At 43.2% G+C, this 27,575-nt stretch overlaps 1 protein-coding gene across 2 annotated transcripts; it reads right to left on the reverse strand.

Moving 5' to 3' along the window:
* Positions 1–4,284: 4,284 nt before the first annotated feature.
* On the reverse strand, positions 4,285–26,048 carry chtf18 (CTF18, chromosome transmission fidelity factor 18 homolog (S. cerevisiae)). Of its 2 annotated transcripts, none has more exons than XM_063185427.1 (22): positions 25,847–26,048; positions 24,661–24,915; positions 24,143–24,275; positions 23,089–23,275; positions 22,054–22,152; positions 21,875–21,927; positions 20,119–20,260; positions 19,587–19,859; positions 18,592–18,689; positions 15,343–15,466; positions 14,238–14,380; positions 13,247–13,340; positions 12,683–12,781; positions 11,334–11,470; positions 10,836–10,947; positions 10,242–10,466; positions 9,685–9,834; positions 7,989–8,119; positions 7,177–7,321; positions 5,770–5,904; positions 5,134–5,197; positions 4,285–4,595 (listed from the first exon to the last, which is right to left on the reverse strand). In XM_063185427.1, exons 1-22 carry the CDS (start codon positions 25,932–25,934, stop codon positions 4,450–4,452), a joined length of 3,033 nt encoding a protein of 1,010 aa, XP_063041497.1. In that variant the 5' UTR covers positions 25,935–26,048; the 3' UTR covers positions 4,285–4,449. The 2 variants fall into 2 exon arrangements, with proteins under 2 accessions (XP_063041497.1, XP_063041496.1); XM_063185426.1 differs by having other exon boundaries at positions 24,661–24,918.
* Between the last annotated feature and the right edge of the window lie 1,527 nt (positions 26,049–27,575).

Here is a 27,575-nt window from a genome sequence, read left to right on the forward strand (position 1 = left end):
TCACCTAAGGTTGCTCTTCCACCAACAACAGAGGCATTTCTTGAGAATGTGAAAAGGGCTCATTTTCAAGCAATATTGTGGAGGACATTGGTTCACACTCCACCTGAACTATCTCCTGAAGCATTTGGATGGAAGAAAGGCCCATGCAACAAAGCACTGATACCAATAAGTGTTCCAGAAAATGTCAAAATGGCGCCAGACTACAGTTTACAGATGATCAGATGTGGTTGCAAGAGTAAAAGCAATTCTAAGAAATGTAGCTTTTAAGTTGGCTATTTGTGGTAGGCTACCTACCAGCGATGTTGTCATGTATGTTGTCATGATGTGATGTTGTGCAGGATCTCATAATGCACAATCCGTTCCATACTTTACAGTCTTATTCTAAGCAATGTTGTGAATGTTTTTACTGAGGCATTTCTTGATTTGTCATTCATGACCTGATTTATATAACTAAATGCATAAAAATAGGCCGAAATCGCATTTTTTAAGGTTATTAGCAGTATTTTCTCTGTACCTGGATAACAAAAGGAGATAGCCACAATTAACCACAGTAAATATTCTTGTATGTACGATATTAACAAAATAAAAAAGGAATTTTGAAGCTGGCATTTTCAGGTGGTCAGATTCATTGCATCAAAATATATGCAAATTAGTGCATATTTAATTAGATAATAGCCTAATTAGCATATTTAAACATAAAATATAGAAAACTTGTAATACATTTTTTTCTCCAATTCATACGAGTAATCATCTGATAAAGTTTCATATTGATATCTGCAAGTAAAAAAAATACCCTATTCACCTACAGTGTCTCGCCTTATTTGTGGGATTGCTGTTATGAAAGGGTTAATTATTACCCCATATTGGGTTTGTTTCAATAAGGGCAGTGTTAAGGCAGTCCAATGTGAATGTTTTTCAGGTAATATAAGCAATTTGGTACATTTTGTAACATTATTAACAGTAATATTAGGTGTCTTTAGTTTTTTGTCATAATTTGCATTTATGGGACAATAAAGGCTCAAAATCTGGAAATGCTCAAGGGATATCACCGGGCATCGTCTGAAATCTTGAAGACTTGCCTAAAATCTATCAGATAAAGCAAAAAAAAAAACTTTATCAAAGAAATCTGGGTTCAACCCCACGGCTCCCGGACTACTGCGTCGAGACACAATTTTGGGGAGGTGCCCCAGAGTACCTGCGTGATGGGGGGGGCTTCACTACGTTAAAGGCTCAGGCCGGAGATCCATTATAGCGTTACGTTATCGCAGCTCGACGTACTGGATGTCCCAGTGTCGACGCACTGCTACTACAGCTCGCGTGGCCCGGGAGTTATATACAGGAAGTATATCAATCTACATTTCTAGCCGGTTTTATCCATATAGCAAACCAACTGCCCCTAAATTACAGTTCAAAATGCTCTTACCGAACTCGGCACATGTGCTTTTTTCACACACAGCTTGGCCTCGTGTTGTTATGCTTATGGTCGAAATCGAACATAATCATTTGAACCCAGGCATCATAAGCACATGCAACATACATGCTTGTAGTCTATATTTTGTACATCCAAAAGTTCGACAGATGTCAAAAATCTACTTTTACCGAGGGAAATGCACCTTCGTGATGACCACAGGTATCATGGGACATCTTCATGTAATCAACAGTCATTGGGTAACGCAGTCCGTCAGCCGCTGCTAATTTGCATAACTTTCAGGAGAGCTCAACTTTTTGACGTGCCACCGGAGCCACGCTCGCCGTGCCGGAATCCCAACATGCATTGCGAGTCCGGTAACGACGATATGCCGCATTTCATTGAAAATGAATTGAATGCGTTGGTACGGCTTGCGTGAAACTGACTAGTGGATGGGCACCGTCAGTTATGCTTCCTACTTGTGCCACAGAGTGAGCTTGACGCAGCCATGATGCAGTTAATTCTTGTTTATGCCCTGTTTTGAAGCACGGTCTGCGCGATGTCATTCCACGCTGAAACTGCCTTCAATACAAAGAGTAAACTAGACGTGTCGGTTGTTTTTTAGCATCACAGACTCGACGAGAATGAAAATGAAACATTAAATCTTTATATCACGTGCATGTTTGATCGCACTGGCAGCCACAGTAGTAGTTTGGAACAAAGAAGTGGCTCATTTGTCGAGGACGAAGCGGAATGTTTCCTCGACCTCGGAACCACTGTTCAACTGTCCAAATAACTTCAGCGTCGTAACTTGCAAGCGCATGTGTTGTCTTCGGTTCGTGTAAATAAATCAAACAACAAAGCACGGGCAACTTATTTAATGAAGAGCTCACAGTCCGTAGACCGACGAAGGTTAGAACAAGGAAGTAGCGCTTGTTCTCGACTCGAGGACAGAGCAGGCTGGTCGAGAGGACCAATCAGAGACCTATTTTCGCCCTTTCACGCCGTCGCTCCCTGCGTCGAGACACAATTTTGGGGAGGTGCCCCAGAGTACCTGCGTGATGGGGGGGGCTTCACTACGTTAACTGCGCGGCTCACTGCATCATGATGCAGTGACGCTGATCTCGAGGCATAAACCACCCTTAACTGCGCGGCTCACTGCATCATGATGCAGTGACGCTGATCTCGAGGCATAAACCACCCTTATTAGCCTATATAGTTTTTTTGCTGCTTATATCTACCTTCTTACAGTAATCACAGTGAGGCCATCCAGCATGCATCACCTCCCCCTCTCTCTCTTTTCTTGCTGTCTTTCCTCTTCTCATTTCATCCATTTTTCTCTCCTTCTTGTGCTTGTTCCATCCATCCATTCCTCATCCTCATCTTGTTAGACCTTTTAATATTTATTTTTCTTCAAAATGCTACTATTACTATGTCAGAACGCTATAAAGGACTCTTAGGAAAAGCACAAAAAGCACAACAATTACCTCTTAATGTATGTTCTCTACAAGTCTCCTGTTGTCCAGTCTTGCACTTTAAATGTCTGTATGAGCACTGTCTATGTCCATACTGTCTTAAGTCCATGTATAAGTACTGTCTATGTCTTACTGTCTATGTCCTTATCTAGATTAGTCTATGTCTGTATGGGAAAGCAAGAAATGTAATTTCAAATTCTTTGTATGACCAGTGCATGTAAAGAAATTGACAATAAAACCTACTTGACTTGATCCCTCTCCCATCCTATTTCCTTCCACTTCCATTCTACTCTCCCTCATCCTCGTCTCCGGCCTCTTCAATCTTCTCTGCCTGATCCCTCTTCTTTTCTCTTCATAACGGACATCTGGCCTCTCTCTCCACCTCACTTATCTTTCTCTTTTCATCCACATCATGCTGGTCTCACGTTCTCGTCCATACTGTATCTGCTCTCTCTCTTCTTCACTTTCTGGTCTTGTGTGTGTGTGTGTAAGTGCAAAAGTGAGGAGCCCTGAGATGACACCAACACCCACACCCCCAACTGTGCATAAATTGTATGAGGTTCTAGGGTAGAGGATTACTGTAACTACAGCCTAAACCTGGCTCTGATGATGATGATATCCTCCTATTTTATTAATTCTGCTGCTGTTGATAGTAATGACAGTGACATTTTATATGAGTTTATTTCAACATTACAACATTTGGTCCTCCTGAAATAGAAATATGATCTTTTAAGTGAATGACTTTGATCATGATTATGTAGGCTACATATGTAAAGGACAATGGTCACAATGATTAATATTTTCAAATGAAATAATGTATTTAAAAGTTATTTTGAAACCTTGTGTAGATGAAATATTCAAGATAGAGTTAACACTCTTGTGTCTTTATCTGTTGGTTTTTATTAATACTTGTGCAGAACCCATTGGGCGTATTTGCCGTGTTATCTTTTGTAGCTCACTACAAAAAAGAACTGTGCTATTTTGGAGCCTTCCTAATGTGCTCCTTAAAAGACTATTTCCACATTTGGCAGCGATCTTCCTCTCCATAATAATCATGGCATTTTAGCAAGCAAAGGCAGAATCAATTTCTCGCTCTCTCACGTCTGCAGTCAGTGTCATGGTACATTTTATCATCATGGCAGCCGTGGCATAGTGGGCTAATGGGCTTTAGATCAGAGGGTTGCAGGTTTGAATCCACCCCTAGCTCTCCCTACCTTACTCCAAGGCTGAAGTGCCCTTGAGCAAGGCACATAACCTCACTTGAGCAAGGACTCTAACCAATGTCCTACAATTACTTGAGAACTCTATGTCACTTTGAATAAAAGCATCAGCTAAGTGTAATGGTGTGTGTGTGTGTGTGTGTGTGCGCACGCAGAGGGTAACATCTGAATCAGAGATGTGTTCAAGCTGCAAAATTTTCATCATTTTATTTTATTATTAACATCAATACATCTCTTTAACACACCATTTATTCACAATTCTTACACGCACACGCGCACGCACACACACAGCCTTTATTCACATCTTTACAAAACTCTCTCTCTCACACACACACACACACTTGAGTTAGAGTAGTTCTCTGATGTACACATTCCGCCTGACTGCGTTGGAAACTCCCTCGTTGAAACGGAACCAAACATCACTGTTTCCCACAGCAACACCAATCTGAGCCAAACTCCCTTTAGTAGCCACGCCTCCTTTACCCTCCTCCGCTGCAGAGGGAGAGAAAGAGAGACAGAAGGAGAGGCAGCGAGAGAGAGAGAGAGAGAGAGAGAGGAGAGAAGATAAAGAGCCAATTGAAGTTGTCAAACACAGCTGGTCAAGTCAAGTCAAATGTTTTTTTATAGCACATTTCATGACAACACAGGCGTGGACAATTTCTATGATGTGGAAGGCCATATTTTTTTCATCAACGGGCTACATGACCAGGGATTTGACTGCAACTCACAGAGTTCGAGGTGCAGTTGGTTGCTCATGCTCACTGACTGACGATATTTTTTGGAAGGAACAGCAGTGTTCTCTATGGGCCAAAAGTAAAATTATTGGTTGCCTACTCCTTGCGTAACCTCCAGTTGCCCATGCGATGATAACACACAGACCCCCGGTCATGTCAGGTCATGTGTAAGTACGTATACACTATACAGCAAATTTCATATGATGAGACTGCATACATTAATAGGTCATCAAGAAAGACTTAAAACTGGAGTATGTGTGTGTGTGTGTGTGTGTGTGTGTGTGTGTGTGTGTTACCTGTGTTTGTGGAGGCTGGTTTGTCCTTGGGTACTATGACACGGCCAAAGAAGTCCATCTCAGGCTGCAGAGATGCACGTGTGCGCGCACACACACACACACACACACACACACACACACACACACACACACACACACACACACACACACACACACACACACACACACACACACACACACACACCATCAGACATCAGTTCTTTTCCACTTTTTTAATCCTATGAGTATTGGGCATCCAATAAAATACAGTATGTCACAGAAGTGAGAACTCCCCTCACCTTTCTAAGGATTTGACACAGACACACACGAGCACTGGACAGACACCTCAACAACAATAACACAAACACGCAGAGTGGGTGTGTATGTGTGTGTGCTACCCTGGTCTCCACTACTGTCTGCTTGATGATGTTCTCCAGTCTCTGGTGTGTGTGTGTGTGTGTGTGTGTGTGTGTGTGTGTGTGTGTGTGTGTGTGTGTGTGTGTGTGTGTGTGTGTGATTACCCTGATCTTTCCACTACTATCTACTTGATGATGTTCTCCAGTCGTCGGTGTGTGTGTGTGTGTGTGTGTGTGTGTGTGTGTGTGTGTGTGTGTGTGTGTGTGTGTGTGTGTGTGTGTGTGTGTGTGTGTGAGTTACCCTGGTCTCCACTACTGCCTGCTTGACGATGTTCTCCAGTCTCTGCTGGTGGTTCTTGCTGGTGACTCTCTTCACTTCCTGTTTCTCCACCTTGGCTGCCTGTGGTTGTGACATCACTTCCTGTGGATCTCCTCTCTTAGGATAAAAGATCAAGGACAGTTCATTGGTCAATAACGCAAACACACACACAGCACAGCACAAACTTGAGTACAAGCAGCTCACATTAATTCACGCACGCCTGCACGAACGCATGCACACACACACACGCACATATACGAACCGAGGATCAAGGATCAAGGATGGGAATCTTCATCATCAAAGCGATGCGATAAACATCGCGATACACATGCCAACGATTCAATACATTAATGATTCATGAAATGACCAGTGAGAAGATATGATACTCCTCCCTACTGCGATGCTCATATTGGAATATTGTCGACCTACAGGTGGGATTATTAAGTCATTGGACATGCAAGAAGTAGGCTGCAGGTTAGCTCTGAACAATTGATCCAGATTAGAACAATTCAGTAGATGGATGGAATGGTATTACTAAAACCAGAAGAGGGAAATAACATGCTCGATGGACTGAAGAGTTGGAAAAGGCTTCCTAGTGACTTGACTTTTTTATGCGCAGAAGCTGCAAAACAGACCTTGTGTACGTCAAGAGATTTAGAAATATAACACACTCCTACGCAACGTTGCTAACTTAGTGACGCCACATTAACTGCATGAACCTGACAAGGGTGCACAGGCTCTGTAACATTTTCCAACTTTTTTTCTGTCTCACAGGCACTGGCCATTTGTCGTCATTTGGAAACAGCAAGGTGTCGGCAGACATCTATCTGTTGTTGTTGGTGCTGGTTGTTTGCTGGTGCAAAACACTGACTTAAACACTGAAGCTAGAGTACTCTCCACATGTCTTCCAGATGCCCAGAAGGACGCTAGAAGCTTTCATCTGAACAGTCACCAGAGTGTCAGAAAACTTGTTGTACACGGCAACAAATATTGAAAACACAGCCTCTTTAAGCGAGACGAAAGGCGGTCTAAATCTGAGCCAGCCAATGTCGACTGCGCACTAGACACGTCAATAGTAACCAGAAATACATAGACCAGTTTCTAAAAAGTTATAAGAGATATGATTCGGTTTGTATCAATCCAGTTTATATACAATGCATCTCGACTTTACTTACCAATGCAAACATTGCAAATCAATGCAACTGTATCATAAAGGATGCAAATCTGTTAAGGCAAATCTTCCCAAACCTAAATGAGATACTTCTGTGAAACTTGTTGTGAAATGGATTGGCCTGTGCAACAAGTGTGTGTGTGTGTGTGTGTGTGTGTGTCTGTGTGTGTGTGTGTCTGTGTGTGTGTGTGTGTGTGTGTGTGTGTGTGTGTGTTTACCGTGTTTGCATTCCTCCTGAGCTGAGCGCGTTCAGTCCTGCGCATGCGTTCAAGTTCTATCTCTCGGGCGATAAGCTGCTTCACCTGATAGGTCAACTGGCGACGGGGTGGCAGGCCCGGGAAACGCACCACCTCCTCCACGTTACTATGGAGACACACACACACACACACACACACATTAGCTGGCAACGGGGTGGCAGGCCCGGGAAACACAGCATAGCACTTCCTCCACGCTACTACAGACAGACAGACAGACAGACAGACAGACAGACAGACACACACACACGACGGGGGGTGTTGATATTCTAACTCACCAGACATAACGTCCCATTCATTTTCAATGGGGTTTTATGTCTGGTTAGTTAGAATATCAAAACACCAAAATGCGGTATGGTAATCTACGGTGTATTATCAAGAGTGAAGTGTGGGTCACCAGATGTACTAACAAAAACAGCTGAGAGCAAAGCATCACGGATATCTGGGCTTCCATAACTCCCATGCAATGCCCTACCATTGACATCATGGCAGTGATTAAGTAAAAGACATTTGTAACCAAAAATTAAACATTGACATGTTGGAGCTGGAAGCCCAAAATATGTAAGAATAAACAAACCAATTATTGGAATAGTTTGACATGTCGGCCATGAATCTATAATCCATGAAAGAAATTTAAACATTATTGATGGAATTACGGAAATAATACGCTTTTTACGATATTCTAATTGCATGGCCTGCACCTGTAGATGGTTTGGTTGGTGTGTGTGTGTGTGTGTGTGTGTGTGTGTGTGTGTGTGTGTGTGTGTGTGTCTTACGGCTCCAGTAGGTATGTGTATTGGCCCTCTGGGTTCCTCTGCTGTGTGTAGTTGAGGTTGTAGTTGATCATGGTGTCAATCAAGTCTAGCAGCTGCTGTTTCTCTCTGGAGCTATAGAGCTGAGGATTCACCTGGAGGAGAGAGAGAAACAGTGATTGAGAGAGAGAGAGAGAGAGAGAGAGAGAGAGAAAGAGAAAGAGAAAGTGTGGCTGTCCAACCACCAGTTCAAGCTAAATAACTAAGAAATAAGATTCTTTTTTCGGTCAAGGGTGACCTGATCATACATACAAAAAGGATAGAAATCAGATATGGCAACAAGAAAACCCAGAATTTACAAAAAAAATGAACAGATTACATAGGGCCCTAGATATGTGAGACATGAGGAGTGTGAGGTCAGGAGGGACTGAGGCCAGATGGGAACAACTGTCAGCTTAGAGCAGCTTCACACCAACCTGAGTATCTGCGAGCATGGAAGACAGGCGGTTTGAAATCGAGTTGGTGTGTCTTGGTACATTTGTCGGGGTAAGGGGTAGGCGGGAGACTTTCAGCATGTTCAGTTGGGTTGAGAAGCCCGTAGGGGGTCGGGTTCTTTGCCAGACTCTGATTGGTTTGTGTAACTGCTAGCAGGACAACGTGGTAGGGCAGTTTTGCTAGTAGCAAACTAACAAGCATCTCCATGGAAGTTTCACAAGCACGGCATAAAATGTAGGCCTACAACATCATCGAACACATCGCACAGCGCACATTGTTGTGCCTGATTATCCTGTTTAGCAATCGCAATGATTGGAGTTATTTCTTCCACCGAGATAGCGAATCAATGAAAAACCATAGGTTAGGTTTTTGCTCTTTTGTGAGCGAGAGACAGAGATACAACGTCCTCTTGATGGAGAAATTATGAAAGGGAGAGGGACTTTGCACGGCCAACTGTACATACCTTGTATATTTAGAGTAGTAATGTAGGCTATCTTCTAGTGGTGTCAACAATAATCGATTCGGCGATGCAATGCAATGTGGGACATGGGTGATCCAATTCAATGCGGCAAGTTCCAGAATCGATGCGGCAATTTTTTTAAGTTTCAATTACTTCCGTTGATATTTCGGGAGAAAATGAATGTTGAAGTAAATAAAAGAACTTCAAAGCATTGAAAACTGCCTGATACAGAAAACAGCCAATACGTTGTTGCTCAGTATCTGACTACTTGTATTGCCTCATCATGACTGAAGAAACATTTGCTTTGATTTCAGTAGAAATGTAATGCATTGCAATGCATTGTAGAATTGAATCGGATCGGAATCGAATCGAATCGTGAGGGCAGTACCAATGCACACCACTACAATCTTCACAGCTACTTGTGAAAAGTAGAGAGATGGATGTTTCATTGCGGAAACATTTGGGTTCTTCAAAGGGCCAGCGCAACCTCTTGCACAGAAGTTTCTATGGAAATCCCAACTGCACCATCCCGGGGGAGTGTCCATGACGGTTGAAGTCGATTTGGTGTGTTGAGAAAAAAGAGGGCCGACTAGGACCGAAAGGAACAGACAGACAACTACTGTAACTAGTCGTAGTTGGAAAGTCTGGTTGGATCGTCTTTGTGTTCCAGGCTAGGTATGTGTAAAAGCCTCATGCTCACCCACACACACACACACACACACACACACACACACACACACACACACACACGCACGCACGACTTACGGGGCGCAGTTTGGGTGCGATGAGGTCGAGGAGGAGACTCAGCATGTCCAGACAGAGAGACGTGATGGCCACTCGACTACGCACAGACGGGGGAATATCCGCCAACATGGCAACCACACCGTTCCGCAACTGCTGCTGCTTCGTCAGGGCCTAAAAAGAGAGAGAGAGGGGGACGAGTTTATTACTGACGGAGGAAAACCAGTCAACATGTGTCTGTGTGTACTGTACCTCATAGTGATTTGAAGGATAGTTGCTGCACGGCGTGTGCGTGTGTGTTTAATTCATAGTGACAACTGGGGGGGTTGATGCGGTGTGTGTGTGTGTGTATTGTACCTCGTGGCTTGAGGGGTAGTTGATGCACGGTGTGTGTGTGTGTGTGTGTGTGTGTGTGTGTGTGTGTGTGTGTGTGTGTGTGTGTGTACCTCGTAGTGGCTTGAGGGGTAGTTGATGCGGTGTGTGTGTGTGTGCGTGTGTGTGTGTGTGTGTGTGTGTGTGTTTGTTTAACTCATAGTGACAACTGGGGGAGTTGATGCGGTGTGTGTGTGTGTATACTGTACCTCGTAGTGGCTTGAGGGGTAGTTGATGCGCGGCGTGTGTGTGTGTGCGTAGAGCATGTGGAACGCTGCAGGGAGGAAGGGTGTGTAGCGCAGCAGAGTGAAGTTCTGCGTGTGCATCATGTACTCTCCCAGCACGTCAACAAAACACAACCAGTCCAGACCCGCGCACACGCCGCCAAGACTGGGGTCCTTCAACTTCATGTGCAAGAAGTTGTCATACAGGCCCTGTGGAAAACACACACACACACACACACACACACACACACACACACACACACACACACACACACACACACACACACACACACACACGCACACACACACACACACGCACACGCACACACACACACACACACAATAATTAATAGTTAATTTGAAACTTTGCACATAAGCGGTGCTAAATTCAGCGCTAATGATGGAATGGTCCCTCAGTGTCTATTACACAACATTATGCTATTGTTGTTATTATTATTATATTTATATTATTATTACTACAATATTAGTATGTGAACCTGTGTGATTTTCTGTCTGTCCACTGGAAGAGGCCAAGTGTATGGTGTGTGTGTGATGGTGGGTGTGAGTGAGAGTGTGTACCTGTGTAATTTTCTCGTTCTCTCCGCAAGAGGAGGCCAGGTGCAGGATGTGATGTAATCTCTGAGCTCCTTCGTTAAGCACTCCCTCCTGGCCCTCTCGACCAATCCGCTTCCTGCAGCACACCAGCAACAACCAAACAGGTCCATCAAGACAGGTAAGGACTAGGCGTGTAAACAATAATTGATTTGAATCGGTGCATCGATCCTGCAGCCCATGATTCAATTAATCGATTCATACACAATAGAATCGATTAATTGTATTTGATTTGAATCGATTAATTGTATTTGAATCGATTAATTGTACTTGAATATCCGTATGCTCATGTATCACTCACATTGGGTAGCTGTGATACCACAAAGCAAGTCTTCGCATGTGCGACTCACATGGGGCAGCTACAAGTGTACCTGTGTACCAAAGGTGTGTGTGTGTGTGTGTGTGTGTGTGTGTGTGTGTGTGTGTGTGTGTGTGTGTGTGTGTGTGTGTGTGTAATGTGTGTACCTCTTGTTGGCGTTTCTGGGTAGCTGGAATATCTCCTGCCAGATGGAGAAGAGTCCCTTGTTTTGGTCCTTCTGGCCGACACACACACTGGACACGGCACGCACGTCCAGCTGCCTTTTACCACGACCATGCAGGAACTACACACACGAACACACACACACACACGAACACACATCAATGCTTGCACAACAATTGGTTTGTGTCAGTCGAGCAGTGACTACACGTCATCCGCCGATGAGTTGACTTTGACAATTCTCAACCGTTGATGGAACCATCGCAGGCGATATCCACAACACGATGAGGGTCATGTGTGATCGTACAGTTTTATGCTAAAAAAACTTGTGCAGTGGTGCAGACAGCCACACAGATATGTTCCCCGCTCAGCTGTCACTTGGTGTGCACCTCCAAACATGTGACTGCCCGCAGATGGTTTGCAAGACGAAAATGTGTGATATTCATTAAATAAGTTGCCCATGCTTTGTTGCTTCATTTATTTACACAAACCTAGCATGTGCACTTGCAAGTTACGACGCTGAAGTTATATCGGGATAGTCAAACAGTGTTTCCATAATTGGTCTGCGGAGACCTGTGGGTGTCATGCTGCGACGACAGTATACACTTTACCAGTGGTCGAGTTGTAAAATCAAAGCAGGGGGGATGGTCAGAGATGGATTATGATTATTGGGGGTTCGGGGGTTTCTCCCCTGAGAAAATGTTGAAAATGAAGTTGTTAAAAGTGCAATTTTAACACAATATGTGAAGAAGGGATGCCTGTTTTAGAGGGGGATGATTTTTGACCATTTTCATTGAGGGGGATGATTTTAGACCATTGTGATTGTAGGGGGGATGGCATCCCCCCTCATCCCCCTACAACTCGAGCCCTGCACTTTACTCTTGTGCACTTTACTCACGACATGTGGGAAACATATAATCAAATGACTTTTAATTAGCATACGAAACCAAAGTCAGAACCTTTTGTTTTTGTATTTTTTGGGCCTTTATTATGACAGGGCGAGAGGAGACCGGAAATGATTGGGAGAGAGAGACAGGGTTGGGACATGACACAAATGTATGTATGTATTACCTGTGAAGGCTTACATTACATTAGACTTAGCTGGTGCTTTTATCTACAGTGATTTACATTTATTTACAGTCCCTGGAGTAATGTGGGATTGGGTGCCTTGCTCAAGGGCACTTCAGCCATGGATGGAGGTGTAGGTAGAGGTAAGGGTGGTATTCGAACCAGAAACCCTTTGACAGGAAGCCCATTTCCTTAACCACTAGGCCATGGCTGCCCCAAACACAGGACATTGCGAGTGTGTGTGTGTGTGTGTGTGTGTGTGTGTTACCTGTAAGGTGTTGATGCATGATCTGATGTCATTGTCCGTCTTCTCACAGAGAGCCATTAGAGTCCCAGTGTCCACCTTCATACCCTGATAACGAGAAATCTACACAAACACACACACACACACACACACACACACACACACACACACACACACAAACACACACACACACACATTACACACACAATAAAGATCCATTAAGAGTCCCAGTGTCAACCTCAATACCCTGATAACGAGAAACATACAGACACAGACACACACACACCAGAGCCATTGAAGTGTCGACCTTCATACCCTGGTAAAAAGAAACCTGCATGCACGTACATACACGACTGCCAGTGTCCACTTTCATACCATGCGTTTGATATTGAATAATTTCGTGTGTGTGTTTGTGTGTGTGTTACCTTGCCAGCATATGCAAGGTGAGAGAGAGAGGAAAAGGAAAAAGAGGAGAGAGAGAGACACACAGACAGAGACAGAGAGAGAGAGAGAGAGAGAGAGAGAGAGAGAGAGAGAGAGAGAGAGTGTGTGTGTGTGTGTGTGTGTGTGTGTGTGTGTGTGTGTTACCTCTGCCAGTCTCTGTGTGAGGCGTGATGGTTGCGTCTGGGGGAAAGCCAATAAGAACGCTTGCTGTCGCAGGGGCCGGAGTGCTGGCACATAACTGACAAGACAAATCACCAATCAGGGGCAGGCACATGAACTAACCACCAATCAGGGGAAGGTATATAACTGACAAGATAAACTTACGATAAGATAAACTGACGAGAAAATAAAGATAAACAACCAATCAGCACTTCTATACAAAATAGACAGAGTTTAAAGTTGACAGCAGAATTACATCTAGACAGGAATGACGAGACGGCCTTAAAGGTCGTCACAGTTGCATATTATCAGAGAATTTAGAATACAGGGAGAAGGTTCACACTGATTGGTTCCCATTGTAGCCAGTTAGCTTTGCATGCATACTGCAGTTCCTATGGAGTGTCCACTAGTCGGTGAGCGCTGTTAAGTCTTTCATGTGGGAAAATGTATGGAATGCAAAAGGGAGCCCAAATGCTAAATACATTGCTAATGCAATTTCCAATCACATATCTCATCAACAAACTATTCCTGGTAAGCACTATTGCTGGTGTTTAATGATAGGCTGTATTGTCAAATCTTTCAGGTGTCTAGTTTTACAGCAATGAAGAAGATTTCGACCTGTACTCGCTAGCATCCCGCTAATGTTTATGGGTTTGACCACTCATAAATTGAGTTTTGTGACCCAGTATATAATAATCTAGTGGCGCAAAATAATCGAAACGCTACTCAAACGAGGTCTTATTATTTCTAGCTTCGAGCTGAATATTAATATTTCAGGGCAAAAAATTATAAAAAAATAAAAAATATATATAATAGTAGAAAACTCCATTGACACCCATTCATTTTGCACTTGTTCGGAGTAGGGTTAGCCATTTGTGGCTAGTAGCTAGTTCCGCGAGTGAACACCCCCTGATATTATTGGCTATGATGATGATGATATAAAGGGGTGTGTCTAAGGTAAAGAAGTGTGTCTTACAGGTCGTTGCAGATGCATATGATTGGTCGCAGAAGCACGTTCTCTTTCTTCTTCTTCTTCTTCAGGGAGTTTGGTCCCGCCCCTTCCCCCTCATCACGGCTCTCCTTCCTGTTCAAAATAGCCAATAGCACGTTGATCGCCGCCTAAACAGCCAAACGGAGAGTAGCACAGACACACACGTTAGTCAATCAGGAACGTCATCATGACTTTGCATTTAATGGCCAATGGCCACGTTTCAGATGCCACATGATGTGCAGATAAGCAACAAAATAGGTGCGTTCGGGACGAAAATGACCGACATCGCAAAGTACTTCAGCAAGAACTTGCCGTCACAACGTGGGTGGTGTTAAAAACAACACATTTAAAGTCGACCACAAATTTGCATAAAACGATGAGCTCGCAGTACATACGCTCTACGTAGTACATACATACTGTATCTCAAAGTCAAGGATCCTGGCCTTGCTAGGACGTGAAAAAGCCCAGCGATTGGATACTCCGCAAGGCTAGGATCCTTGACTTCGAGATACGGACATAGTGTGAGGTCTAGGGGGATGAAGATTTGAAGTGGGGTGCAGTGCGAGAGCTGTAAGGTGAGTTTGCAGTCACATGGACCCCCCCCCCGAACACAATTTCTAACCATCATGCAACATTTTCATCCAGAAGGTATTGCTGTCTACATGGGCAAGCTGAAGTTGAACGAAATCGATCGCACCTAATGTCTGACCCAAATGCAGTGGAATTTCATATTGTCCATGCAGAAGGCGCAAAGAAAACATGAAATATAATCAAAGAAGATTACAAATATTACAGTAAGACATGAAATTGTAAATATTCATGAAAAGATCAAATTTGGCAGTAGACAGCGCAGTTTCAATGAGCAGCATAATTGCAATACCTACTCTGTCCACAATCCTACACAGTGCACCTTTAACCCATTGTGTCCTGGAGCGACATATACGCTGCATTTAAGTTTTTGAGATTTGAGCTGTTTTATTAAAGATGTGGGTATGTAACTTATTTCATGTTTGTATGTGCTTCGGAGGCTGAGGTAGTTAGGATTTAATAGGCAGGGGCAAGATGGGTTAAACAAGAGGAAGTGACTTACGGAAGGCGCTCCATCGATCTCGTCAATAATGAGGCAGTTTGGCTTCTCATTGGCTCCCAGGACAGACTTCATCTGGGTAGCCGTGTCAATACGCTTCTGGAAAAGCTCCGCACTACGGTCATCACTGTACGCACACACACACACACACACACAAACACTATACACACTTGGGTGGTTGACGTTTAAGGGCGTAACGCCAAAAAAAAAAAAAAAGTTTTTCCCAATTCCTGAACAAATTGATTGAAAAAATTGGGAAAAAATAGAAAAAAATAAAGCTTTTAGTGGTCCGTGGAATTTCGCCTAATTTTTGCCATTTTTGAGAAAATGTGTCCTGCATCAACACATTGCATAGGCATGTCACACCGCAGGAAAATGAAGTCGCACCACAGGAAATTCACTGCATTATGGCCATTTTAATCATTTTGTATACATGACTGACATCTGAGCTCATGCGAACTTGATAATGATATTATGTTTAATCTTAATATGTGTTTTCATTTATAAAAAACTTTTTTTCCTTCTATAAGAGCAGTCACACCACAGGACACCATAAAATGAACCTAAGCATTGCGTGACAGAAACATTGCAATATGAAGACATATTAAGAGGTTAATCGTCACCTTAAGCTTCCACAGCACTCTCCAATAACTGAGGTACTGACTGGTTAGGAGCCAGTCTTTAAGACCCTTGTAGTTGGCCTTGCAGCTGCCCGTTCACAGCCTTTGCTTAATACTTTGTAGAACCACCTTTGGCAGCAACTACATTCAACTACTACATTTTCATTTTCATTTTTTCACAAACAAATTTGCTTTAGATGGCGTCAAGCATGTGTGGTGGTAAACAAGTGAGTTTTACACAAAAAGTGCATCATCTGGCTAGTCAAGCATGGTTGTGGGACTGACATGGTTTGGCGATGTATGAATGCCGTCAACATTGGAAATCTGAATTACGCCTAAAGAAGCATGTATGTCAACATGCATTGTGACTACAGAAGCCGATCATGATACTCTCCATAGGATTTCATTCAAAACTCACACCCATCTATTTTAGCCAGGTGCAGACTCAAAATGTACAATTTCAATGTACTGAAAGGTTGAAACACACACCGATGACCTCCCTTTTAATCCCTTTTCATTTTGAAATGAAAAAATGAATAGTTGCTGCCAAAGGTGGTTCTACAAAGCATTAAGCAAAGGCTGTGAATACTTTTGTAAATATGAGTTTTGTTTTTTATTTTGATACATTTCCAAAAATCTCAAGACAACTTGTTTGTCACATGGTCATAATGGAATAATTTGTATAGGATTTTGACAACAGACATTCATTTGTAGCATTTGGAATAAAGCTGTAAGATAATAACATGTGAAACAAGTGAAGCGCTGTGAATACTTTCCGGATTGACTGTACATACTATATAAACTTTACAAAAATATTTTACTTCTGTTTAATTTTTATTAGGCCTACTCAATCCATTTCATTAGTTTATCTTTCATTTCCACTGAAAACAGTGAATCACATCACATATGCCAGACCTTTAACATAGCACTAACCAAACACATACAGCCTCCATCACCACAAACCCTCACATCCCCACACGCCCTCACTCAAACCTCACATAACCCTACTGTAAGCCTACAGTAGAAACCTAAACCTCACACAAACAGCTGTCAACACACAGCCAAATACCATGGACCATGCACAGAAGAGAGGGGAGCGGAGGAGAAGAGAGGAAAGGAGAGAACACGAACACACAGGCGCGCACGCACCAGTGTTAATTTTGTCAGCATTTTTTGATTTAGTCGTAGTCTTAGTCACAATGACGAAAATCAATTTTAGTCTTAGTCATATTTTAGTCATTTCCTTCCAAATTTAGTCTTAGTCTTTGTCTAAATGACGAAATCATTTTTAGTCTTAGTCAATTTTTAGTAATTTTAGTCAACACTGTAGATAATAGAACTTCTCCACACACTGCTTCTCTTTTTAACATACGTATATCATTGACTGTACAGAATAAACCTTCTCCGCACACTGCTTCACTTTTTAACATATATCACACTGTGCAGAATGAAACTTCTTCACACACTGGTTCTCTTTTTCTCTATTTTATTTAACACCAGTGTTAATTAGCTTTTTTAAATTTAGTCTTGGTCTTAGTCACAATGACGAAAATCAATTTTAATCTTAGTCATATTTTAGTCATTGTCTTCCCAACTTAGTCATAGTCTTAGTCTAAATGACGAAAATCAAAAAAGGGCTTTGACAAAATATTTTAGTCATAGTCATGGTTGACGAAATGAACACTGGCGCGCACACACACGTTGTGCAATAAAATGTATGATGTCTTATGTGTTTATGTACAGTAGTAGCCTGCTGTTAGACACCTTAATTTCCTCCAGGAGCTCAGCTCTCATACCACGCGCAACAAAATGACAAGTAGGCCTAGCGATTACGACATGTCACGGAAATGTTTGCTTTCTTTGTTAGCCTATTTCCATAGCGTCGGTAGATTTTTTGTTATAGAGGTTTTTTTTCACGTAGACTACTCGCACGTCCATGCAAGGTCTGCCTTTTCCGATGGCGTGGGCTTTCCGAATCAGCAACTACATGCAATTGGGCCAGGGCTAAGAAAATGTCAGACGACTTCTGACTGACAGCTACATTCAAACTGACAGGCACAGCTCTCCACATCCTTGTCTTATTCGCTCCTCCTCCACCATTCCATTTTAACGTCTCCGTTACAGTTATTAATAGCCTACTAGCATTCACCGACACAGAACCTTGCCGTAACCACCACGACATTCTTTATCACCTGTACAAAACCTGCGAGACACAAAATCTGCTCTTCAAACAAGCAGTGGCTTTGGTGCGCGCTGTGAAGCAGGCAGTCAATAGGCGAAAGGCTACGTTACTGTGGTTACATGACTAACCAATGGCCGTAGCCTACATCACGACGGAAGTGTCCATGGGTAATGTAGGAAACCTTGCCGTCGTTGGGTTCATTATAGAAGCAGCGGTTTAGGCGTTCATAATGTATTCCAGTCGGGCGCTACTAGCCAAATTGGCACGTAGATAATTTTCTCTTCTAGCCAAAATGACATTTCACCCGTATTTTGCGGGTGTTAATTTAGAGCCCTATATACACACATACCTACATACTGTATGCATTTTTAATACCTAGTTTTAGTTGATGAAATAAGTGTGTGTGTGTGTGTGTGTGTGTGTGTGTGTGTGAGTGCGCGTGCTTTCTACCTGGCGTTAATTTCCACTACGTTGTACCCAGCATGCTTTGCGATGATGTGAGCCAACGTTGTCTTACCCAGACCAGGAGGACCTGAGAGTAACGCCACCTACACACACACATTACATACACACATATATTAGACACACACATTACAGACTCATCTCACCCAGACCGGGAGGACCAGACAACATGGGTGACCAGACAACATGGGTTACCTGACACACACACACACACACACACACACACACACACACACACACACACACACACACACACACACACACACACACACACACACACACACACACACACACACACGTAAAACCAGAAAATGATCAGATCATCATTTCATCCTTCCTGCCAGAGGGCCGCCGATTGGCCAAAAGTCAAAAATTGCAGAATTGTGACAAGATGCAATATTGAAAAATGTATCTGTAAAGTCAAGTACATTTTAAAATCTTGCTAATACTCCTCTGAAGCTGGAAGACATGTTATCCATGATTCCTTGCTTGTAATTATGACACTGTATGTACATTTTGTCATGAAATTTGCCTTCCGTGGGGGCCTACAGCAACAGGCAGCATAAGGGCCCCTGGCCATCTTAATCCGGCTCTGTAGATGGGCCTCATTTCTCTATTATAATTTCATCTGCCTCATTTCTATAGAGTTGATTTGACTCATTTACCTGGAGTTGATTTGCCTTCTTGAGAGTTGATTTGCCTTATTTGGGTGTGGTGTGCCTTATTTCTCCATTGAGGGTGGGTGTGGTGTGCCTTATGTTCTTGCTATTTTTATTGGTCAGGCTGTGTACCAGGTACCCAACATGTGGGACCTTATTATTGGATGATGATAAAGGAGGCTTGTGCCTGATGTTTGGGTGGATCGTTAAATGGGCGGTGTCTTATATTTGGGCCTTTTGAATTGGTGGACTAAGTGGGCAGTACCTTATAATTGGGGCGTTCTTATTGGATACTAAAAGGAGGCGTGTGCCTTACAAGTGTACCTTGTATTTGGGGCGCTTGTATTGGTCGAGCTCTGCCTCCAGGATCTCCTCTGTGATTTGGCTCTTGGTCTTGAAGCCGCCCTGCGATTGATTGTTGCCCTTGAAGCCACCCTGTGATTGGTTGTTGCCCTTGAAGCCGCCCTGTGATTGGTAGCTGCCCTGGAAGCCGCCCTGTAATTGGTTCTCTTGCACAATGGGGCGGGGTTTCCTCTCTCTGCCAAACACCACGCAGTCCCACAGCTTCAACCACTTAAGCAGACACCTGTTGGTGAACTACACACACACACACACACACACACACAAGCTTATCATTCCCTTCACCACTTCAGAAATTCAATATAGTGGCGGGGTGAAGTGTGAGTGTGTGAGTGAGTGTGTGAGTGAGTGAGTGAGTGAGTGAGTGAGTCTGTATGATGCGTGTGCCTGTGTATGTGTGTGTAACTTCATCATCGCTACGCTATAGTGTAGTGTAGTGTCGTGGTGAGAAGCGGGGTGTGTGGTGTGGTGTGGTTTGGTGTGTGTGTGTGATTACATCATCGCTCAGTAGGTCTGTGTAGTGTCGTGGTGAGAATCGATCGACCCAGAGACGCGAAGAGGAGCCGTCTTGATCTTCATCACCACCATCATCATCATCAACATCAACTCCGACTCCCAGCAACGCCTCATTGACATTACTAACACACACACACACACACACAAACAAATTAATATTCAACACACTCATTAATATACACGCACACACATTAACATTAGAGCTGGGCGGTGTACGGTTAAAAAAACGTGATCTCGGTTTACACTACACAAGGTTCTCTTTTTGATGAGAGACGGTTTTGTTGTTGTTGTTTATAGCCTACTATGTTATGTGCGTGAGCTTCATACTCCGTGTCACACCTCCAAAGATTCTTCTTACACTTATTTCAACCCCACTGTTGTTGCTGTTCTACTAGGGAATGTCACCACAATGTAAGATGTTGATTGAACTAATAAAATAATTGGTTACGCGCTAGAGGCTAGTGAGAGTGAAACATGATGAACACACATGGCATGGATGAATCATGACAAACATTTCAATCCATTTAGCCTACCACAAAGTTAAATAAAAGCCAATTCTATGTGGTGCTATGTTAACAGGCTACAACAGTCATCTGATTCTTAACTGTAGGCCTATTTAATTACCATCCCAACTGTGTGTGCAGCACTGCTGTTAAGACTGCTTATAAGCTAAAGTAGCATAGCTTTCAAATGCAATGGGCAGACAAGATACATTGCTACATTGCTATATTTGTTTGAAATGATTTGGGGGCAAAATAGGAGCGAAACACATCGCAATATGACACAAACTACCGGACAAAATACCTTCTACGTTGGATTTGGACTTTAATTCAAAGACAATATGCACACAATGTCAAGTAAATCCGTTTGTTTTCCGTGTCTGCCTTCAGTCTGTTTAATTTCTGCCCCACTGTTGTTTACTCGCTAGTCCAGCGGCAGCGCAACACGCCGGATGTGTTGCCAGGTGTAGAACGACAAATAAGCAATTAGTGTTGCCAGGTGTAGAACGAAATAAGCTGTTTTGGGCTGTCTTGGAAAAAGCCCAAAACAGCTGCTTATAATCATTTAACCCTTCTTCCTTGAAAAATCTATGGCACCCTGGTCAAGATTTTAGGTTATTTCATGAAATGCTGCATTTTCTCTAATTTGAGACTTTGTTGGATATGGAAATATAAACTATAAATTATAGAAAATATTATTGAAATGAAAAAATGATAAAATATGAATGGAGATTAATTTAAATTCATGATTTAACATTTAATTTGAGATCTTTTCCTCAGAAAGATTAAGATTTGGGGGGAAATCGTCGCATATCAAAAAACCGTGCAGAAAACCGTGATATCAATTTTCATCAAGAAAACCGTGATGCAAATTTTTTCCAAAACCGCCCAGCCCTAATTAACATATACACACACACTCGGCTCCAAGCTCATGGACATTACCCTACACAGACACACACACACACACACACATTAATCAATAAGAATTTCAATTTCGACAACTGAACATGGGTTGTGCGTCGTTGTTTATAGTGAAAATCTTCAAGCAATGCAATGAACTTCTCTTTATGGCATTCTCCGGTTTCTCCCTCAGTCGTACACACACACACACTCTATGAACATGCACACACACTCTCACCACACGCACACACACTCTCACCACACACACACACACACACACACACACACACACACACACACACACACACACACACACACACACACACCATGACCCACCTGCTGATGAGGTCCGTGAGTCTCTGTGATTCCTCCACCACCTGACGATGACGCTGAAAAAAAAAAACACACACACACACACTTATTAAACTTCAGAATGTGTACCATCAGCGTCACTATGATTGCCTGTTCCATCAGGACCTCTATTGTGTGTGTGTGTGTGTGTGTGTGTGAGATACCTTCTCCATTGCCTGTTCCATCAGGACTTCGATGGGCGTGGCCAGGAGCCCAAGGGAATTATGGGAACCGCGAACCGACCGGACGACACTCTCCAGCGACTGAAGAACACACACACACACACACACACACACACACACACACACACACACACACACACACACACACACACACACACACACACACACACACACACACACACACACACAATAAGGACACAGAACACAACACAGGCATCAGCCAGTCTAAGAGCAATCCTCTTCTACGTATACCTCTATCTAGATATCAAACACTCTGAGCTGCTTGTTAAACTCTTTTTTTTACACACGCACACACACGCACGCGCGCGCGCACACACACACACACAGTTCCAATTCCAAAAGCGTCAGTGCGTTGTGATCGCATTTGTCAGTTTGGGTGATGTGCACAGACTGGCCATTAGTGACTCACTTCCATGTGATAGAAAAAAATGCCCAGTTTTTGTTTTCGTTCTTTGAACCAGTTCAAAGCCCTGAGCTTATGAGTAACGCTGGAAAGCTACAATTGTGGGCATGTGTGTGTGTGGGCTTGTTTATGTGTGTAATGCATTTTAAATCAAGGACACAAATAAAAAGTTAAAAATCTACATGGCTCTGTGTGTGAGAGATATTACAGTATGTAACACTTAGCTGATTCTTAGTACTGTATATCCAAAACGACTTATAGTTATTTTCAGGGTATTGGTTACAGTCCCTGGAGCAGTGTGTGGTTAGGTGCCTTGCTCAAGGGCACTTCAACCATAGATGGAGTTGTAGGGAGAAGTAAGGGTGGGATTCGAAGCTGCAGCCCTCTGATCTAAAGACTATTTCCCTAACCATTAGCCCACAGCTGCCCCAACTCCTTCCCCAGTGTGTGTGTGTGTGTGTGTGTGTGTGTGTGTGTGTGTGTGTGTGTGTGTGTGTGTGTGTGTGTGTGTGTGTGTGTGTGTGTGTGTGTGTGTGTGTGTGTGTGTGTGTGTGTGTGTGTGTGTGTGTGTGGCGTGTGGTGTATGTGTGTACCTGCTCCTCTTTCTGCCTGAGGTAGACTCTGTCTCCGTTGCTGTTGGTTACAGTGATGTAATCTCCGGTTAGTGGGGCCCGGCGCAGAATGCTGGAGGTTGGCATAGCAACGCGACTGGGCGTGTCCTGAAGAGCCCCCAGACCACTCATGTCCATCAGATTGGTTACCGTGGAGACTGGTCTCGGCCTATCAGGAGAGAGAGAGGAAGAAGAAGAGGTGCTTTATGAGTAGATATTGTTGCTGCAATCAAGACACATGAAACATTTGCAACACATTTCATTTCCAGCCACCGCAGTGAGCCCGTTTATATGCACATCAATAAACTGTTTATGATCAGGTTTTTGGAGTAACCAGTTTATTCAAGTGCTCATGTAAACTGATTGTAATAATCGGTTTATTGCAGTTATCGGTTTATGAGAAATCCGATTCACATAGGTAGGTTTTTGGCTAATAAATTGATTTCTCAATACATGTATCTAGCATCATCGGGTTATTATCAGGTTATTGACATTCTAGAATTATAAGAAGCCAATCACAAGCCTTAAATTCTAGTATAAATTATTTATACAAGTCAGGAGGCTACGATACATTTGCTAGGCCGAGCCCTCCGAGTAACGCAACACTTTCTGCAGGCCAAAAGCAATGTTAAAGGATTTCTGATCTCCGGAAAAAAACAGTAATCAACCCAATTTGTCGGGAACCAATCAAAGTTGACCAGTTCCAACGGCCCTGTGTGGAGGTGTGTTCAAGGCAGTGACGTGGCTTAAGCGGAGACATTCTATTGGGACTAAGAAAACGTTTGGTTTAAACATCGGCACAACCTTTTCTGGCTTCGACCAGTAGCAAACCGAGGGAGGCGGGTTAACCAGGCAATTTGGGAAACATTAATCATGCTCATGCTCGACGTCAGATCAAGTCTTGAACAGAGATTTGAAAGTCGATGATAAACAGGCTAACCACAGATTCCACATGTTGAGAAAACGTGTAATTGCAATAGGACAATGTCTAAATCATCGCAATTCTGGACAATCATGCATCATTTTCAGTGCGTACCTGCTGCGCTCGTAGGCCTCTGGGGAAGATGGCGGAGTGATGTCATCAGAGAACGGTGTGATGTCATCAGAAGGCGCCGAGTTGAAGGTCAACTTCTTGGCCACATCAAACTTCCGCCGCTTGGGCACCGGGGCTGCACACACACCATAATAACACACACACACACAGACACACAGACACACAGACACACACACACACACACACACACACACACACACACACGTTTGCACCAAAAATGAAAACCGTACGGTTGGTTTGACAGTACGGGACGCGTGCAAATCGCAGTTTCCACAGTTAAAAAAAAGAAAGAAAGAATGAAAGTGAGAGAGAGGGGGTTTGATGGTGGGGTACCGGGAACGACCCAACTAAAAACACACTATTTTCATAAGCCTGTAAAAGACATAGACAACGTAGGATATTGAGTGTGTGGAAAGCTTCTATCAGCCAACTGAAAGAAGGTGTTAGGAACACTAAAAAGCACCTCCTAGAAGCACTCTCTCTCTCTCTCTCTGACTCACTCTGTGCCTCTTTCTCCTCTTCCTCCGTCAGAGCGATGATCAAGTGGTCCTCATAATCATCATCATCATCATCAGCAGCAGCAGCAGCTGATGGCAGTGGTTGCTTGGCAACGGCTCTCCTTGGCAACGTGGTGTCTCCGGCAGCTATGGCCTCCTCGAATGACTGACGCGGCTGAAGCTCAACCTCCGATGATGATTGACGTGACTTAGCTGCCTCCTCACGGTACTTGGACACCTTGCCCTGCTGCTCTGCTTCTTCTAAACACACACACACACACACACACACACACACACACACACACACACACACACACACACACACACACACACACACACACACACACACACACACAGGATACAGGTGAGCAATCCTAGTCTTAACACACACACACATACACACCCACACACCCACCCACACACACACACACACTTGTGTGCAAACTAGCAAACACGAACATAAACAACTTTCACTGACATACACATCAACACTGTGACAAAAAAATCAGGTATAAAACAACGGGCAGACAATCACCACCAACACACACACACACACACACACACACACACACACACACACACACACACACACACACACACAAGAGAAACTCTCTCGCTAGCTCTCTCTCTCTCTCTCACACACACACACACACACACACACACACACACACACACACACACACACACACACTATTGACTAAGGGCAATTCTTTAATCTGCTGAATATAGGAATACGTACAATGTACAAAACGATGACGATGTCATCATCATAAACTACTAAAGTGCCCTGAAGTAAACTACGCACACGCACAGCTCATTCAGGCTGACAGGCTACATGTGAGCCTAACACAGACCGACAATAACACAGTCGTAATTTCACTGCTGATGATAATAAAACCACACATTCACATAACGGTTCAAATTAAGCAAACACGCGGAGGGTATAACTCGTGGATGTAGATTCGATTTTATGTGGTGAACTGTGGGGACATAATATGAACACTGTAAAATTTGTCCCCACCAGTTTATAACAAATGTAATATGAACGCTGCACAACATAATGTTAAAATACTAACCATGCACAATTTCTCAAACCAACCCTGTACTGTGGTGTCACAACTAGCATAACAGGTTGGACTGAACACTAGTTCTACAGACCATTGACACAAACAAGAGATGGCCCACTCACTCTCCATCTCCGCCATGATTTCCAACTCGTCTGCAAACTGCTGCTCGAAGTCATCCTCGATCCCGTACATTTCGTCATATTCGTCCATGTTTGTGTATTTAACTCCAGCAGACCCTGTTAACGGCAAATAAAGCTTCTCAAAATACAAAACAACGACATGAAACGGGACAAAAGACGGGCGGCAAGTTTCGGTGCGCCGCAGATTTCGCGCAAAAATATTTGTCAAAAGAGACGAAGTTCCGGTTTGCGTGAGGCTGCGAGCACGGCTCCCTGTGACTGGACAAGGTCTCCTGTCAATCAAATCACACAGGAAGTGAAGCGTAATAGGAGGCGGTCGCTATTTATGTTTTGCGAAACTACTCATATCACATATTCCGCAAATCGACTTTTTTAAAAACTAAAAACACTGCAAACTGGGGGGAAAAGGGAAAACGCCTAAACACTACACTATGCATGTAATAATAATAATAATAATAATAATAATAATAATAATAATAATAATAATAATAATTGTAGGCCTATTTGTAGGCCTACTCAAGTAAAAGTATCTTTACTTTGCCTTATTATATGGTTGTGACGTCATCTGTCGAATGCTCCATTCATTTCAACGGGGCTCCCCAACGTTCGGACGTCTGTTATTTTTCGATAACGGACGGGTTGGTCTATAACCATTGAGAGTATTTACTCTCAATGTCTATAACAGACCGCTGTCAATGGCAACAAGACTTTTCACTGCTAAAGCGACTTTTCAACAAGACTCTAATCAGCTGCTGTGATAGACAGCACCCGTTGTCCTGGCTACCGCTGTCAATGGCAACAAGACGTTCACTGCTAAAGCCACTGGCTTGTAGGCTATACAAGTCAGTGGCTAAAGCGAATGTTTCATATCACTCCGCAGGGGGTCCGGTCTTTTGTCACTCTAATCAGCTGCTGTGATAGACAACACCTGTTGTCCTGGCTAGCCTACCTAGCTGTTGCCTAGCGGTGTTCCACAACGGCACTGTTTTGTTTTGCGCAGCAACAATCTTAACATTAAATAGGTCTAAAGAAATGTCCCCGCATGTGTGAATCATTTAAGTATATCCATATAATAAGCGGGTTAACTTTCGGCGAGTCGGTCGCTTTGTGGAATAGCAGCACTTCAGAGAGAACAAGACCCCTCCGCTCCGCGTCGGGGTCTAAAGATTCTCTCTGTCGTGCTGCTATTCCACGGTAGCGACCTTCTCGCCGAACGTTAACCCTTACTTAATTTTACTCAAGTACAAGTAAAAGTACCTATCTAAAAATCTACTCAAGTAAAAGTAAAAAGTACTTCACTTAAAATGTAATTTGAGTAAAAAGTAGTTACTTTTAATTAGCTTTCCTCTTGAGAATGTCATGTTTATTTTTCTTGAATATCGTCCTCCATAACCTCTATCTCTTGCTTGGCACCAGCCATCATCCAATACATTGATACAAGATAGTAAAATAGTGGAAATGCTGTGCCATCCTGCACAATCTTTCATTTCTGGCGGATTGTGGCATTATTGTGCATGCCATTTTGTCTCTCAGTCAATTTTTTTACTCAGTTCTCAGGCCAGGTTCCAGTGTAATTGAGTAAAGTACTTGGGTCAGAATGTACTCAAGTACAAGTAAAAGTATTAATTTAAAAATGTACTTAAAAAGTACAAAGTATTCATAAAAGCTACTCAAGTACAATATTGATTAAAAGTAATAAGTTACTTTTCCA

The sequence above is a fragment of the Engraulis encrasicolus genome, chromosome 20 (genome assembly GCF_034702125.1).
Source record: "Engraulis encrasicolus isolate BLACKSEA-1 chromosome 20, IST_EnEncr_1.0, whole genome shotgun sequence".
Classification (NCBI taxonomy): domain Eukaryota; kingdom Metazoa; phylum Chordata; class Actinopteri; order Clupeiformes; family Engraulidae; genus Engraulis; species Engraulis encrasicolus.